The sequence below is a fragment of the Podarcis pityusensis genome (assembly GCF_964106645.2).
Source record: "Podarcis pityusensis genome assembly, chromosome: 13".
Taxonomy (NCBI): Eukaryota; Metazoa; Chordata; class Lepidosauria; order Squamata; family Lacertidae; genus Podarcis; species Podarcis pityusensis.
The window spans coordinates 28,123,587-28,142,376 of record NC_138038.1 but is presented as its reverse complement, the minus strand read 5'-3'; the positions used below and the strand labels follow the sequence as shown (position 1 = coordinate 28,142,376).

At 39.5% G+C, this 18,790-nt stretch overlaps 3 protein-coding genes across 3 annotated transcripts; 2 read left to right on the top strand and 1 right to left on the bottom strand.

The window, feature by feature from the left end:
* Positions 1-366: 366 nt before the first annotated feature.
* On the top strand, positions 367-3,017 carry LOC308461968 (olfactory receptor 6C4-like; the record flags this gene model as incomplete). The annotated part of the gene is made up of 3 exons (XM_080979142.1): positions 367-381; positions 540-1,499; positions 2,988-3,017. The coding sequence occupies 3 exons, from the start codon at positions 367-369 to the stop codon at positions 3,015-3,017; spliced, it is 1,005 nt and encodes a 334-aa protein (XP_080835268.1).
* A 4,026-nt stretch (positions 3,018-7,043) lies between these two features.
* Positions 7,044-8,072, top strand: LOC308461965 (olfactory receptor 2AP1-like; the record flags this gene model as incomplete). The annotated part of the gene is made up of 1 exon (XM_080979135.1): positions 7,044-8,072. One exon carries the CDS (start codon positions 7,044-7,046, stop codon positions 8,070-8,072), a length of 1,029 nt encoding a protein of 342 aa, XP_080835261.1.
* Positions 8,073-17,757: 9,685 nt separating this feature from the next.
* On the bottom strand, positions 17,758-18,729 carry LOC308461964 (olfactory receptor 1M1-like; the record flags this gene model as incomplete). The annotated part of the gene is made up of 1 exon (XM_080979134.1): positions 17,758-18,729. The coding sequence occupies one exon, from the start codon at positions 18,727-18,729 to the stop codon at positions 17,758-17,760; it is 972 nt and encodes a 323-aa protein (XP_080835260.1).
* Positions 18,730-18,790: the final 61 nt, after the last annotated feature.

The window sequence follows — 18,790 nt, the reverse complement described above, 5'->3', positions numbered from 1 at the left end:
AGCCTGTGAACCTTCCGCCCCATCGTAAATTGATAATAATGCTACCTCTGGACTTTTGGTCAGCTTTAACACAGTGATTTCTGTTATCTCCTTAAACACCCTTTGCAAAATAATAAATAAATCCATTATTCCATACTAGTTAGGGGTGTGGACTTTAAGGTAACTCCCAACTCTACAGTTCTGAGATTCTCTGTTGTGTTATATTTCTTTATTGGGGAACATACAAAGCAATATCCCATTCATATAATATGTATGGAATTCCCCAATCTTATTCTCAGGATTCCATTCCTGTCACTATTGGGAAGAGAAATGGCATGGGTTTCAAATACAAGATGCTGCGATCATGATTGGGTTGGGGGAGGAAACATGAGAAAGGAGCAGGTAGGAAAAGGTCCAGCAACCTTCTTTCCAGCTGCTTCTCCACCACAAATCTTCCCTTCCCAAAGCCATTGTGGAGGAGCAGATATCTCTTAAAATACAAATACAAATGTGACAACATTAGTTTGCTAATGTTTTTTTTAAAAAAAAATGTGTTTTAGAATGATGCTGACAGTCATCACCAACAAACAGCAGTGGGAGGAAATCAGTCAAGTCCTTCAGCATTCATCCTTCTGGGATTTGGCAACCTACTTGAACTGCGAATTCTCCTGTTCATATTGTTGCTTGCAATCTATGTTTTATCTCTAGTCATGAACTTCCATGTTGTTTTTCTGGTTGTGGTTGACCAGCATCTTCAAACCCCCATGTATTTCTTCATCATGAATCTGTCCTTCTTGGAGACTTGCTACATTTCAACCATTCTCCCCAGGATGCTGGCCAGTTTTCTTACTGGGGATAGGTCCATATCCATTACAGGATGTATCACACAATACTATCTCTTTGGTTTCTTGGCAGCCACAGAATGCTACCTTCTGGCAATGATGTCCTATGACCGGTATTTGTCAATATGCAAACCTCTGCGCTACATATCCATTATGAATGGTAGACTCTGCATCCGACTGGTGATCACTTCTTGGATGTGTGGCCTGTTGACCAACACTACCATCACTTTGCTTATGCTAAAGCTCACATTCTGTGGGCCCAATGAAATTGATCATTTCTTTTGTGATGTATATCCAGTGGCAAACCTCTCCTGTAACAATACTCAGCTCGTAAAACTTGCAACATTTATTTTAGGAGTGATAGGAACAGGTCCCCCTTTCCTACTAACTTTGGCATCTTATGCCTTTATTATTTTCACTGTTTTACAAATTAAGTGTAAAGCTGCCCAGTGGAAGACCTTCACCACTTGCTCTTCTCATCTAATTGTGGTGACACTTTTCTATGGATCATTATTCCTTGTCTATATAGTCCCTGAAACAGAAACACTGAAAAGACTACGCAAAACCCTTTCTCTGTTCTATACCATCCTGACTCCCTTGCTCAACCCCCTCATATATGGTTTGAGAAACAGAGAGATGAAGGAAGCTCTGCTTAAATCTGTCAGAAAAAACTTCCGGGTTGGCGCCATCGCCGAATGGCGGACTCCCTCCGAGCTCCGGAGGGAGTCGGCTCGGCAGGGGCTGGGTCCTACCGCGCCGGCGACGCGGGGACCCTTAAAAACCACGGGCACGGGGCCCGTGGACATGGGGACTCGGCTGGTACCGTCAGCGCCCTCCCGACTCGTGAAGGAGCCTTTTTAAAGGCTACGGATCGGGTGCCGGGGAGTGGCGTGGTACTTTGAGTCTATCGCTTCCCCTGCCGAGTGCAGCCGCATGCCATTCGTCGGAGAGCGCTGGCTTCTTCCATTTGAAATTCGGACATTTAACAAAAACCCGTGAGTAATTGGGTAACCGGGTACAAAAGGAGGAAAAAAAAAAGGAATTTTTTTTTTTCGAATTCGGCACGAGCGGGGGGGATCTAAAAAGGAAGTCAGTCCCCTCCCTGATTGTAAACATGCTAAAACAAGGACTGAGAAACCAAGATCAATTCAGAAGTTTATTCCTGACTAAAAATACCAAATTCCACGATGGAATCATTACAAGAATTGTGCTGGAGGAGAGTCGAGGGTGAGAGGGAAAAGGCAACCCCCCCCCCCCCCGGGAACCGGGGCGATTCAGAGAACCTGGCGGAGAGAGATGGAGAGTTTGACAGCTGTCAAAGTAGCTGTCAAATCTTGAGAATATAAAGAGGACTTTGCTACAAGTATTTTGCTGGTTAAATTTTGATACAATTGGATATAAATATGGATACAAAATGTCGGGTGGAAAAAGAAACAACAACTTGACTTTTGGATGAGAGGACACAAAGTTATTGCAATCCCTCTAGAGGGGCTTTGGGACATTACAAGTGGCGTATGTGGAAAACTACTCTGGGATGTGTACTACTGGTTTTAACTCCTGGGAAAGTAGCAAAACTGAAATATTGTTTTGTCTACAGAGGTGACAACACAATAGAATTTTTCTATTTAAGTAAGCTCCTGAATAACAAACCTCTGTAGAGATACTAGATTTCAGAATAAGAATGGTTTTGCAGCTGAACAAGACAGAAACCTGAGAAAGTAAGAAGGTAAGAAACAAAAGAGTAAAGGACCAACTACGCCACGGCAAGAACAATAGGAGGAGCAACAATGACCAAGGGAAATTAAAGACCTCGATTAGACTGGATTTTTGAAATTAAACATTATCAAAACAAGTAAATTTAAAGGAAACCGGCAAGATGGATTGAGGAAAATTTGGCTGTGGACTTGAGACCTCCAGGCCGACAACATACAGACTGATGGACATAGGGAATCTAAACCGGGGAAGGGAGGGGGAATTCCAGAATCCAAAGGCTATGTAATCAGCTTCTGGAACCTTCTTCTATTTTCTATCTTTTATTTTTTATTTTCTTTATATAACTTTGGTATTTTGATTTAATATGTTTTGGAAAAAAAAAAAAGGGGGAATTCGTGGAAGGAAACGGGGTAGATTTTGGGGGAAAAAAATCTTTGTTCTATTTTGTTAAAGGTGAGGAGTGATGTTAAGATTGCAACTTAAATTGGCTCTTAGGCATAACATATTAGGTTAAATTGGGAATGAGAACTTGTGGAACCAACGTAGGGAAAGGGGAATACAGTCGGGAGGGGAAGGAGGGAGTCCCAGAAAGAAGGTTATGAAAATAAGGGTTTAAAATTGGTCTCTTTTCTTTCTTTCTTTTCTTTATCTTTTCTATCTTCTTTATTCTGTTATTATTGGAAATTTTAATAAATATGATTTTAAAAAAAAATAAAATAAATCTGTCAGAAAATTCAGCAATAGAGTTTCATAGCTCCAAAATGACTTGATAGAGAAATTGAAGGATACAGAAACGTGGGGGAAGTCCTGAGAAAGAATTTGACATTATCAAGGATGTTTGATGATGTCTGAGGAAACTATATATGTCAAAGTCATCATTAAGATTTCCTGATCCAAAACTTTTAGTTCTAATATGTCAATTGCAGTTTAGCTGTTTACCAGTTTTTCCACTTCTTCAGTTGTTGTGGCATTATTCTGAGTAGATGGATCTGATGGATGTCTTCATGGATCTGGTGAAGCATACAGAAAGATTTTGTAATTGTGAAACACATGTAGCTTCTTGTGAGATGGACCCATAATTTTTACAAATTTAAACTCTATATTGCACCATGATTGCTTTCGACAACAAATGACGGGGCAAAGCAATGGGAGTTAACCCATTGCATGGATTCGAAATGCCGACCTTATGATTGGCAAGCCCAAGAGGCTCAGTAGTTTAGACCACAGTGCCACCTTCGTCCCTGGGGAGAGGATGCAAGTGGACAGCAGAAGTAGATTCTGGAAACTCTTATGCTGGATCAGAGACGTATATTTCAAGGTTGGAAGGACAAACATCCACCATCTACTACACAGTGGTCTGAAGACCTCATTGTCCCTCTTATGATTAAGCACAAAGCTCCTAATTGTCAGTCTTGTTTAGATAACTTTTTGGATACATGGACTGTGTATGTTAATCTATTTATATTAGAATTGGTATAATATGCTTATTGTCAATGTCAGGTGCTGCTATCTTTATATTTTCCTTCTAGTCATATTGTTATATTTGCAAATATATATTTTTTAAAGAAAACAAATCTGTTTTGTTATATCAAGACCAGGCTTTGGGAGAGTAACATGTAATCAGTAAAATTAATTTCCCCTGACATGACTGAACTTGTAACTTTCCGCATCTGAGAACATTTTTCCAGTTCATTTGGCTGGAGTATCGTTGATATCCTATAATGTGAGCCTTACCATGCTAATAGTTTAAGATGTTTGGCATAACTCCCAGAATTACTGATACATAGAGCCAAGCATAGAAAAAAAAATTGATCAGTGCCATCCCCCCAGTAACTGCAAGTATCCATCTACAGAAACATTTGTGCTTGATCATTTAAGCATATTTGAATAAGTGCATCTGCTGATACTTTCCTAATAAATAGAAGCAAGACAAATGAGGAGCTTTTAGAAGAGCACACTGGGATTCTGCTATTCTAAGGAAGCATGACTCCACAATATCCACCTGAAGCAAAGATTGTTAGGATAGAGAAGCAGCAAAACAGAGACTTGTCTTCTAGTGATGGAACCTGAATCTAACACATCAGAAATTCCACCTAGAAATATAATCATTTTTGAGGTAAATATTTATGCATTAGCTTTTCATCTCCATGTGTTGTATTTGGAACTGTGGGATTACTTAATGTACCTTCCTCTTTCTTTCTTTCTTTCTTTCTTTCTTTCTTTCTTCTTTCTTTCTTTCTTTCTTTCTTTCTTTCTTTTTTCTCGCTTTATTATTGTACAAAATAATAGTGTTGCTCAGTCCTCAAGTTTATTAAGTTTATTAAGAAAGTCATAGAGTTGACAAGCATACGAAATGAGATATTTTACTGAAGCAATTAATTTTAAACTCTTTGGAACATTGGAGGCAACACTTTGAATTTCACAGAAAACAACTCCAGGACTAGGAGCTCAGAGTTAAAATAATGAAAATAATGTAAATGTTAATACAATAGCGATTGTATTAATAGAGTTTCTTCTCCTTCCCCCATAGCTACATCACACCAGGCACATTTTATTTCATTCTCCAATTCCAGCCTAAAAAGAAAAGGTTGGCTATTGCCTGGCTACAGTATGTTGAGCACTCACTCCAAGTGATTGACTAGAAGTCCTGTGGTACACATGTGGTTGAATGCTGCCTGTAAAAAAAAGCAGGGAAGATGTGATAGCTCTCTTCAAATGTTTAAAGGTATAACACAGAGACGAGGGAGCAGATTTGCTCTGCGTTGTTCCAAAATGTAGGACCAAAAGAAATTACAGGGAAAAAGATTTCAGCTAAACATGAAAAGAAACTGTGAAATAAGAGCTATTCCATAGCGGTACATATGTACCAACTTGAACATTTAGCATTGTGCAATGTGCACTGTTGATGGTGCTAAAGAACATGTGTTCCACATTTGTAAGAAATCAATAGTGTAAGAAATCTAGAGCAGCGGCTATACTTTGGAATGCCCAACCTACTGATATCTGACAGGTATCTGCGCTATACTCTTTTCAATGCCTGCCTAAAATTTCTTTGTTTAGCCAAGCCTCCTCAGATATGTAGCAAAAACAAATGTGTCTTCTTTTTTAGCTATTGATGATTTCAGTCATCTTTTCACTGTTTTTAAATACCTGCTTTGAGCTGTTTTACAGATAATTTTAATGTTTTATTTCATGCTTTTGTAAACTGCTGAGGTTTTCTTACAATCAAGCAGTATGCAAAGCCATTTATTTATTTATTTATTTATTTATTTATTTACAAATTTTAAAAAAACCAGACTGCCATGGGAAATCCTGGTCTATCCTCTATTATTTACGCACAGACCAGGCACACATCTTTCGTCGGTGCTGTGCTTGCATCCTGTGTAACAGTGTGTCTCCTAATACTGTGAATATCATCACCCAGCACACTGTGTCACCAGCAAAGTTTGATTACAACATCCTGTAGGAAAGTATGGTGTTCCACACAGAAAACATTCCCTTACTCTAAGGTAAACTTTTGATTCAGGAAACAAGTGAGTCATTTCTCACTAGGGTCATGTCCTTTCAACTACCAACTGGGCAGGGTAAACTAATGAAACTGTCCCTTTCATTTCATGCAATAAACCAACCTTTCTTCCTTCCTCTGGTGCATGAACATCTTGGGGCATACAATTAAGGGTAGAAACACATATTCACAGCAAAAGCACATTTTAACTTCAACAGAAGATCCTAAACCTGTTTGGAGTGTATGTTGGAAAACATATGAGTGCTGGACACACACATGAGTTCAGACACACACTTTGTAACATCTGCATTGCAGATCTTTTCCTGATTGAAGGGGAGGTGGTGGACTAGGTGATCCGCAAAGCAATCTTTACAACAGGCATGGCCAAATGTGGCCCTCCAGATGTTTTGGGACTATAATTCCCATCGTCCCTGACCACTGGTCCTGCTAGCTAGGGATGATGGGAGTTGTAGTCCCAAAACATCTGAAAGGCCAAGTTTGGCCATGCCTGCTTTACAGTCTGGTGATTTTCCATTGTGTAGGTTTACTTCCAGGGAAAATATTTTGTATCACCTGGAAGCACCCAAAACAGTATCCCCCTCCCTCATACTTCTGAAGGAGATACAATCCCGTCTCAGGATTGTACAGTCTTACTTTCTCATTACATCACTATCCCTAGTGGGAAGGGCAGCAACATAGTTCTGGAATCCCAGCTTTGGGAATATTGCCTAGTTTCAGGGAGGAAACAGGGGAAAGCCACAGGTAGGAAATGGTTAAGCACTATCCTTTTCTCCAAATGCCTCACCTCTGCAAATCAGCCCTTCTCACTGGCCCTAACTCTAACCCTTTCTGTGCAAGAAGTGCTTCAAAGTAAAAGAAGTAGGTTAATGGCAGAGCTTTTAAAACACATGATACTCCATGACCATTATTTTGAAAATAATACAGCATGTGAAAACCATACTGGATAACTGGATCCTGCCAACTTTAGATTCGAACATCAGTGGATGGTGAAACAGGAGGAGATGGTGTCTAAGCTCACTATAACTTGTCAAATTGTATTTCAGGATGATGTTGAGATTCATCATCAAACAGAAATAAAGAAAAATATGTCAAGCCCTACAACATTCATCCTTCTGGGATTTGGTAATCTCCTTGAACTGCGAATCTTCCTCTTTGTATTGTTTTTTGCCATCTATGCTTTGTCGCTTCTTGCAAACCTCCTAATTGTTTTTCTGGTTGTGGTTGACCAGCATCTTCAAACCCCCATGTACTTCTTCATCATGAACCTGTCCTTCTTGGAGACTTGCTACATTTCCACCATCCTCCCCAGGATGCTGGTCAGTTTCCTTACTGGGGATAGGTCCATATCCATTATGGGATGCATCACACAATATTATTTCTTTGGTTTCTTGGCAGCTACGGAATGTTATCTTCTGGCCATGATGTCCTATGACCGGTATTTGGCAATATGCAAACCTCTGCACTACTCAGCCATTATGAATGGTAGACTCTGCTTCCAGTTAGCATTCACTTCTTGGATGAGTGGTCTGTTAACCAACACTATCATAACATCTCTCATGGTAGAGCTCACATTTTGTGGGCCCAATGAAATTGATGATTTCTTTTGTGATGTATATCCTGTGGCAAACCTTTCTTGTAGCAATACTCACATAGTAAGAACTGCAGTTTTTATACTAGGGCTGATGGTGACATTACCCCCTTTTCTAATAACTTTGGCCTCCTATAGCTGCATTATTTCCACTGTCTTGCAAATTAAATCCAAGGTAGCGCAGCAAAAGGCCTTCTCCACCTGCTCTTCTCATCTGATTGTTGTGTCACTTTTCTATGGGTCAATATTCCTTGTCTATATAGTCCCTGAAACAGAAACACTGAAGAGACTACACAAAATGTTTTCTCTGTTCTACACCATCCTGACTCCCATGCTGAACCCCCTCATATACAGCTTGAGAAATAGGGAGGTGAAGGAAGCGCTGTTCAGATCTGTCAGAAAATTCAGCAGCAGAGTTTTGTAGCTTCGCAATGTTGTGCTGGATCTGGTGAAGTATGCAGAAATACACATAGATGAAGGGTTGAGAAAGGATTTGCCATTAATGGGATGTGAGGATCTCACATTTGCAAATACCTCAGTAAAGCAGTCTGAGCCAAATGTGCATATTGCAATTCAGTTCTCCAGCATATTTTTTGACTTCTGAAGTTGTTGTGGCACACTTTTCAGCAGGTGGATCTGATCGGTATTTTCATGGATCTGTTAATCCATAATCACAATTATTATGGATAATTGTAGTTGGTGAAGATATGAAATAAAGCATGATTTTTTAAATTGTAAAATGTGTATTTTCCATGGCTATTGAAAGAACAACAACAATTACTTGCATTTACCTCCTGAATTGGCCTCCATTTCTATAATGCTAAAGGACAGAGGGTCTCTAGATATTGTTAGCCAAAATGGTCTCAGATGGTAAGGGTTTTAGCCCAACAATATCTAATGGGCCATTCATTCCCTACCACTGAACCAAACCAATATGAAAAAATTTAATGGAATTTCAAATGCCAGCCTAAATGGCCATATCGCTGTGCCATTTCAATCTCTCGTTCAACTCTTATTCATCACCACTATGTGGTTATGTTCTGTGTCATCAAGATTTCAATCTTATGCCAATTTACTTCAGAGTAATCTCCACTGATTTCAATAGAAATTCCTTTTCTATACACATGCATAGGATTGTTCTGGAAGGATCCAATCCTGTGCACACTTCTCTGGAAGTAAGTCCTGTTAAAGTCATTGGGGATTTTGATTATACATGTACAGGATTGCATGTTAGTTACATCAATATATTAATAATATTTTTAGTATATTTATTTATTTATATCCTGCCTTTCCCCTGACAAAGACTCAAGGTGTCTTACAGATAAAATAATAACAGCTAAAAACATAGGGGAGGAAAAACAATATTTAAATAAAATAAAGTAATAAAATTAAAATTGTATCTGGCATGTCTGTGCTCATGTCTGTTCATGTGTGTGTATTTTAATCGACACATATTGGGACATTTCTATGGAAAGCCAGAGTAATGTTTGCTTTTTACAAGAAGACAGAGAGATTTTACATGCAGAGTTTGATTTTGCAGGATGTCCTCCAATATTTCCTGAGTATTCTCAGGTAGAAGCAAGAAATTTCACATGGTTCAAGGACATCCACTATACAGTATATACTGAACGGATGGGATTTAATCTGAAAGGGAGGATGAAAGCTGAATTGCAATTGGTGCTAGCCAAGTTACTTGATTGTGTGGTCCTCCATCTGCACTTCACACCTTTCTCTGAAACTTGTCTCTTTGAAATATGTTGCCGTGTATTGAATGCTGCAATGGACATAGTGATCTAATCCTTCTCCCTTCTATTTAAGGCTGTTGCTTGTCCCAATTTATAGTCATCAGCACAGGAAATATTGCTGGGCTCCAGCTCACCTACAGAAAATTAACAGGTTTCCCAATTAATTAATTAATTAATTAATTAAATTTGTATACCACCCTATACCCATAGATCTCAGGACAGCTCACAATTTAACATTTCAACAAAAGTATGACTCTGAAAGGCAAAGATGGAATGTCTAATGAGTGCAAGCTTGTTTGTCCTCTAATTGCAGGCAACATGTGCTGCAGTTCTGGGGCAGTCTACCCCCGCACACCTCTGCTTCTTTTAGAACAATGTCAGGTTCCTGTCTTACCTAAACTATAAAGGGACCTCTTTGGAAGAAGGGGCTTGGGCCCCATGGAGACCCTTGTTCCAGCTGAAGATCTAAAGGTGACCTGAAATACCCTTTCTAGGGCTCCCACCAATAACTCCTCCTACCCTATACTGCTTTGATCTCCAGTTCTCTTCGTCAATTGGCCTCAGGAGCAAAGGGAGCAGCAGACCACATGGGAATCCAAGTGTTTCAATAGAAGCCTCCATTTGCCTACCAAATGCTTCTATTGCTCATGATCTACTGGGGTGGGAGGGTCTATTCAATGGCAGGAGGGAAATCTAGCTGCAAGCAATGACTCGGCTTCAATAAATGAGAAAGTAAAGGAGGAGCTGTCAGTGACTATACAACTCTCTCCATATCCTCTGGACCATTGTTAATGCACACATTTCCATCTCTGCTCTGGAACTCACTGCCTTAGCTCCTGCCTCCACACCTAGAGCTTGACACAGGCACTCAACTTTAAAATACTTGGAAGTGGGCTATGAAACTTCAAGAACCTCCAAGTCTTAGCTGAAATGGCACGAGCCTAGGATACCTCCTCTCATACCAACTTGTTCACTCCCTGGGATCTTCTGGGGATCCACTTGTGCCACAAGGGTGGCTGAGGAATGGCTGGTTGAGATGTGAGTGAGGCCTTTCTCCATGATCATGCCAATCTCTACTTCAGGATGTTCAGTGCCTGTCTCAGTTTTTCCAGATGTTTGCTTTTAAAGTTGATGATTTAATTTTTGTTAAGGGTTTTTACTTCCTTAATGGAAGCTGGCTGCGCACGAAAAAGGCAGTGGTACAGAAGAATATATTTTTTAATAAACAATAAGTCAATGACAATCCATCATTCTTTATTATGATGAGCATAGTTCAGCTACTAAGTTACAGTCAAACAAATACATTTTGTAATTTGCAGTTAACAAGACAGTAGCAGTCTATTAGGAATCAATAGACAGAGGTTAGACTACACCCCACTTTTATTAACCAGTTTGGCTCTGTTTTGTTTGTGGGGCAGTTATAAGGCAATGAACATTCATCCTGATTTGCTTCCAAGGTATTTACACATCTTCCTGTTAATCATTCATTCCTCCCACACTTTTCAGTTTCTTTCCCCATCACTGCACAGTCTCTGGGTGTGTTTTATGTGGATTGCTTATGCTAGGGCATGGGCACTAAGACACTTTATTCCGCTTGAATTATGCAAGACTACATTTAGTTTTCTGATAAGGGCTACAATCCGACTTGCAAAATAGTGACAGTATGTGGGACAGGCTGCATGGCACAGACATAACTCTCCTCGGTGTCTTGCTGCTGCTTGCTCACTCCCCTTCTAGCTCTCTGCCAACCCAAACAAATGCATTGGTGGTGTCACTATGCATCACATAAGGAGACTCATGAATGTTCATGCATGAGTGTATAGCCTGGGCTGTTTGCCTCACTGCCTGATCACTTGGTCAGCGTGAGTTGCCTGCCTTAAGCAGCAAATGCTGCAGAAGAGAAAGCCATATCAAAGCACTAAATGAAAAGCTCTCCATGCCCCCAAATCTGAATTGCCTTCGGGGTAATGCCAGCATTGAAGGTTAAGATGCCAATCCAGTCTCTATTTGGAATGAAGGGACACCATATTGTCTTTTGCCTCAGGTAGCAATATATTGTGGGCTGGTCCATGAATGTGTTGCCTTGTGTTTCACTTTAGGGTATAGTAGGAATAAAATATGCACATCATTTCCCACTATGGCCATTCCCTTTCAAGTACTCTTTTTGCAACCTTCTTAGTCATTTGCATGTTTAAGCATGTCTACAACTAATGGGAGGGGAAATGATGCTAAGCTTGATGCAAAATGGTGGTCAAGCTGCCGGTACACTGGCAGCAAAAACCATTCAGAAAGAAGCTTTGCTACTGCCACTACAAAGGTGAGACCTACTCTGGAGGAACATTTTCTTCTAACCCTGAAGAAACTTGATGATTTCCCCATAGCATGGGAAATTCTGAGGGGCCACTTGCAAAGAACTCTAAAAATTATGCAGTTCACCTGGCTGTGGTTTATGTTGAAACATCCACTGCATTCATTATGGCAGTAGGGTGGACCAGAGAATGAGAACAGGGAAGACAAATGTTTGTGTCATAGTTAAGCTGCATATAAACATTCTCAAAACTGGCTTGTAAGCGTAATTAAACTAGAAACAATAAAAACAATTATAAATCCATAATAAATCAAAAGCAAGATTAGAGTAGAAATCATAAAGGGCTTCCTTCACAGATTAAAAGTGTGATATTTTCTTTTTAAAATATTATGTATTTGCCTGGCAGTGGAAGGTAGAGTGATCTAATATGAGGCAGAAGATTAAACCGCTGAATGAAGTTCCAATGTCAGTGTGGGTGTTGGGATATACAAGCCCAGGCAGCCCCTCCTTTTGTTCATTTACACATATTACAGCAATCTACTCAGGGCTCTGAAGATAAGGTGGGATCCAGGGATTTTCCTTATTACGCAGATGGCCTACACTGTATTGGTTTTATACATAAACCAACACTTTGTTGCTCAGCCAAAAGCCATAACACAAGAGCTAGTAAGAAATAAGAAATGAAGGTACAGTCAGATAAACTGACTCACAACAAGCGATAATGCTAGCAACCCATATAGAATCAAAGGAACTGAATGGAGTAGTTCAGCAGCTATGCCTCACAACTTTTGATCAGCTTTTAAACGTAAGGAAAGGGATTGAGTCAGGTGAATCCTTGCAATAAATAGTAATCTGCTACAAACAGCTCTTAGGTTTTTATGAGGGAATTGTTCAAGGGAGTCAGGACAGTGCAGAATACTTTACTAAGCTGTCTCAGAATTTGGGTGTTGGGAAACATCTGGAGAATTATTACGGTGCCACAAAAAATACAAGCCATAGCGGGATGAGAAGAGCAGTACAAAAAAGGGTTTAGAAGATGAGTATTTTTTGAGGATGGTGGAACTTTTCTTCTGTAAACAGCCTTCCTGTAAACACTCTGTTACAAAGCCTCTCACATCTTACTCTCGTAAGCCATGACCAAGGATCTTCAACGGCTGATAAGGTTAAAGGATGGAGGGGAGCAAAGTCTTGCATGAACTGTCAATCTACCACATAGAGTCTTTAAGGCTTTGTGAACTTCTTTGTTTCTCAAACTGTAGATGAGAGGATTGATCAAGGGATTCAGGATGGTGTAGAAGAGTGAAAATACTTTATTGAGATCTCTCAGAGTCGGGGTGTCTGGCAACATGTAGACAATGATTATTGAACCATAAAAAGTGCAAACCACAATGAGATGAGAGGAGCAGGTCAAAAATGCTTTTTTTTATATATATAATATTTATTAGAGTTTACAATAAAAATAAATGTAACAGACATTGTAACAAATATCTTAACAAACTTTCACATTTTTTTTTGACTTCCTCACATCTCCCGCTCCCACTTTCAGCGTTATAACTTTTTACCAGCAATTTGTTAACTTATTTGCATTCTTATATCCCTTCTATATATTCATAATCTTATAATTCTCAAAAAGAGTTATATTTTCTCAATCTCACTTATTTTCTTAAGACATCTAAGTTAGTGGTGCTCAATTTATTTATGATCTAGCATCCTGCTTAGCATTCACTCAAATTGCAATGTTTTTGTAAATAGTTCTTAAATTTCTTCCAATCCTCCTCCATCCTCTCTTCTCCCAGGTCACGGATTCTGCCAGTCATCTCAGCTAGTTCCATATAGTCTATCAGTTGCATCTGCCATTCTTCCAGTGTGGGTAGATCTTGAGTTTTCCAGTACTTTGCAAGAAGTATCCTTGCCGCTGTTGTTGCATACATGAAAAATGTCCAATCCTTCTTTACCACCCCTTGGCCGACAATACCCAAAAGAAAGGCCTCTGGTTTCTTAGTGAAGGTATACTTAAATACCTTTTTCAGTTCATTATAAATCATTTCCCAGAACGCCTTCACTTTAGGGCAAGTCCACCAGAGATGGAAGAATGTTCCTTCGGTCTCTTTACATTTCCAACACTTATTATCAGACAGGTGGTAAATTTTTGCAAGTTTGACTGGGGTCATATACCATCTATATATCATTTTCATTACATTTTCTTTCAAAGCATTACATGCAGTAAAGTTCAATCCAGTACTCCACAACCTTTCCCAGTCCTCAGACATGATATTATAGCCAATGTCCTGTGCCCACCTTATCATAGCCGATTTGACCATTTCATCTTGTGTATTCCATTTTAACAGCAAGTTATACATCCTTGAAAGTACCTTAGTCTTTGGTTCTAACAATTCTGTTTCTAGTTTCGATTTCTCCACCTGGAACCCTAGTTTCTTATCATTTTTAAAAACTTCTTTAATCTGAGCGTAGTGTAACCAATCTCGCACTTTATCCTTCATTTTCTCCAAACTCTGCAATTTCCAATTGTCTCCATCTTTTTCTAATATTTCCCAATATTTAGGCCATTTGGCCTCCATATTGGGTCTTTTTCGGGCCTTAGCTTCCAAAGGTGAAAGCCACCTTGGAGTTTTATTTTCCAGCAAGTCTTTATATTTTGTCCAGACATTAAACAGTGATTTTCTGACAATATGGTTCTTAAAGGCCTTATTTGCTTTAACCTTGTCATACCATAAGTATGCATGCCATCCAAAAGCATTGTTAAACCCTTCCAAATCCAACACGTCAGTGTCTTCAAGAAGTAGCCAATCTTTTAGCCAGCAGAACGCTGCGGCCTCATAATACAACTTTAAATCTGGCAGGGCAAAGCCCCCTCTTTCTTTCGCATCGGTTAATATCTTAAACTTAATTCTGGGCTTTTTGCCCTGCCAGACAAACTTAGAAATATCTCTTTGCCACTTCTGAAAGCACTCCGTCTTGTCCAAAACCTGAAGTGTTTGAAACAAAAACAACATCTTTGGCAATACATTCATCTTAATAGCAGCAATTCGGCCTAACAAAGAAAGTTTCAATTTTGACCAACTATCTAAGTCTCTCTTAATTTCTGCCCAGCATTTTTCATAGTTATCCTTAAATAGACTTAGGTTTTTGGATGTTATGTTTACCCCTAGGTATTTTACTTTTTTAACCACATTAAGTTCTGTCTCTTTCTGAAACCGTTCTGACTCTGTATCTGTTAAGTTTTTCCCCAAAACTTTAGTTTTCTGTTTATTCAATTTAAATCCAGCCACCCGACCAAAATCATTAATCAGTTGTAATACTCTTTTCGTACTAGACTCTGGCTCCTGCAAGGTCAAAACCAGGTCATCTGCAAAAGCTTTTAATTTGTATTGTTTCTGTCCGACCTGAATTCCTTCCACCAACCGGTCCCCTCTGATCATATTCAATAGCACTTCCAGAACCGAGATAAATAACAAAGGGGAAATGTCAAAAATGCTTTTTTCCTCCCAACAGCAGATGGAATCTTCAGGATAGTACTGATAATACAAACGTAGGATATGAGAATCAACAAGAATGGGGTGACAGTGATAAAGAAGGCCGAGAAAAGGGTAAAGAGTTCAATCCTGCTAGTGTCACTGCATGAGAGTTTTTCAATTGGGGCGAGGTCACAAAAGTAATGATTAATGACATTGGGCCCACAGAAGTATAACTGAGCCAGGAGACCTACTAGTATGCCATTAAAGAATGGACCATTTGTCCATGTCCCAGCCATAAGCTGACAACATAGTTTTCCATTCATGATGGAAGCATACAGCAAAGGTCTACATATTGCCACATAGCGGTCATAGGACATCACGGCCAGGATATATGTTTCTATAGCTACAAAAGAGCCAAAGAAATAAAACTGGGTTAGGCACCCATTTAAAGAGATGGTTCTCTTTTGAGATATCATATCAGCTAACATTTTGGGCAGGATGACTGAGCTGGTACAAGTCTCCAGGCAGGACAAATTGGCCAAGAAGAAGTACATGGGTGTGTGGAGGTGCTGATCAGTCACAACAAGCAAAATGATGAAACAATTCCCAGTTAGTGTCAAGATGTAAATCACAAGGAAGAAGGAGAAAAGGAAAGGCTGCAGCTCAAGCAGATTCTCAAAACCCAGGAGGATGAATTCTCTGATTGCTGTCTGGTTTCCTTCTTCTGTGTTCCCCATTGCTTTAATCAACTGGAGGTCAGCACAACCCTACAACATAACAAGAACCAATGGTTTTAATGAAGTGGTATTCACATATTTTGGGGACAGTACTGTGCAAACCTATACATGACTACTCAGAAACACCACTGCAGAAAATTCAACGAAAGTTATTCCCTGTTTGAAAAATGTGTAAATGATTTCAATAGAAATTAATAATTGGAGCCAAATGCCACGTGTCTTATTCAGTCTAAAATTCTTGGATATCTGATATCTCAGTTCTGAGGCTTAGGCAGGGCTTTGATGAAAGCATATGGCGTTAGTACTTACATGCACCCATTTACTGTTGGATTATGCTCCAGGAGTTAGTGCTGCTGGCAGAGGTTGTGTGATGAACAACACCATGCAACTGAGTGTCTCTGAAACTGCCTCTTGCAAAAACGTAAAAGGAAGTGAGCCTGGAGACTTACTGCTGATTTTCTAGCTGCGTGGAAAACATGTATGATGCAAGCAACTTCTTAAACCCAACAGGGATCCCAATATTAATTCCTCCTCTGTGGACTACTATCTCCATCTGGGTAAATTGTGACCTAGAACATCTATAGGTAGGGATGTTAGAGAATTCAGAACAAAAACAGAAACGGAAACTGAAGAGGAAAGTGATGAAGCTTGCTTATTTGCCCCATATTCGGAATAGAAATCAATCAAGTGAATACCAATTAGTATTTGCTGTTGCTGGTGTGCAGGGTTTTAAGCATAATCGATAGCGTTATTTCCCCAATTTAAATTGTGTTCCCTTTGCATTGAAATGAATGGCCTTTGAAACGAAAAGAATGGTGTTACATCATTGATTACATCAATTACTTTAAATAGTAGGCAGTGTTTTCTTCCAAGGTCAGATGGTTTTGCCTAAGGAAGTGGTCCTTTGGGGATTTGAAGGCAATATGGATGCTTGAGGGTGAGGATTGCAGGCTTGATTGAAGGATGGCAAGAATAACAAAAGCAATGCACACATAAGTCTGAGCAGACGGAATAGGATATATTATTGTATGCAGCTGAACACAGTTCACAGAAATAGACTACAAGAAACATATTACTCCATAGCTAGGCATGATGGAAAGAAATGCAGGAAGCAGCATAGATCATGCCCCTTTGGTTGCTGCCAGGGTAATCTGTAGACACAGCTGTAGGTTGTCCCCTTTACACATCTAGAAACAGACACAGATAAATCTAAAGGATCCAGCACAAAATCTGTTTATTGAGCATTTATCCTGATGTGCTTGCACAAAGATTACACATATTACAGCCATTGTACTTATTATGGCCATCTACTCAGGGTAAGGAGATAAGGAGGAAATTACCTACTTTCATTTGATTTAATACATCAAATCAACACTTTATTGCCAAGATAACAGCCATAACACAGCAGCTAGTCAGAAATAACAACTGAAAGCATAGTCAGATAAACAAGCCCATCCGCAACAGGTGACATAGTGAAAATAAACAGAGGAGAAGTCATACAACTAAATGGAGTACTCTAGTCACCCCAACAGAATCCAAAATATATGCCCCAAAATGTTTTAGTAGTTTTGAAACATAAAGGACAGGGGTGAATTCAGTCAAATGCTTTTTTTAAAAATGGCAATAGTACAGTATTTAAAAAATGTAAGACACAAAGAGATGAACAGGTCAAAAAGGCTTCTCTCCCCCCCCCCCCCATAGCAGAAGGGAACTTTAGGTTGGTGGAATCCTTTTTTCTGTAACACCCTTTCTTTAACCACTACACTACACTACACTACACTACGCAGTCTCTCACATATTATTCTCACAAACCATGATTCTGTATCTTCAGTTTTTGATGAACTTAAAGGGAGAAAATTGAGTAAAGCCTTGCATAAACACTTAATCTACTAAATACAAACTTTAAGGCTTTGTGAACTTCTTTGTTTCTCAAACTGTAGATGAGAGGATTGATCAAGGGATTTAGGATGGTGTAGAAGAGTGAAAATACTTTATTGAGATCTCTCAGAGTCAGGGTGTCTGGCAACATGTAGACAATGATTATTGAACCATAAAAAGTGCAAACCACAATGAGATGAGAGGAGCAGGTCAAAAACGCTTTTTTCCTCCCAATAGCAGATGGAATCTTCAGGATGGTGGTGATAATGTAAACATAGGATGTGAGAGTCAACAAGAATGGGGTGACAGTGGAAAAGAAGGCCGAGAGGACGGTGAAGAGCTCAATGCTGCTAGTGTCACTGCAAGAGAGTTTTTCCATTGGGTTCAGGTCACAAAAGTAATGGTCTATGACATTGGGTCCACATAAATGTAATTGTGCTAATAGGTATATCACTATGCAATTAATCAACATACCAGTAATCCATGTTGCAACTATAAGCTGAAAACATAGTCTTCTGTTCATAATAGAAACATACAGCAAGGGTCTGCATATTGCCACATAGCGGTCATAGGACATTATTGCCAGGAGATACGTTTCTACAACTGCACAAGAGCCAAATAAGTAAAACTGGGCTATGCATCCATTCACAGAGATTGTTTTCTCTTCAGTTATCAAATTGATCAACATTTTGGGCAGGATGATTGAGCTATTGCAAGACTCCAGGCAGGACAAATTGGCCAGGAAGAAATACATGGGTGTGTGGAGGTGCTGATCAGCCACAACAAGCAAAATGATGAGAAAATTACCAGTTAATGTCAAGATGTAAACCATGAGGAAGAGGGAGAAAAGGAAAGGCTGCAGCTCAGGACGATTCCCCAAACCCAAGAGGATGAATTCTTTGATAGTTGTCTGGTTTCCTTCTTCTGTGTTCCACATTGATTTAATCAATCTGTGGTCAACAGAGTCCTAAAACAGAATAAGGACCGTTTATTTTAGT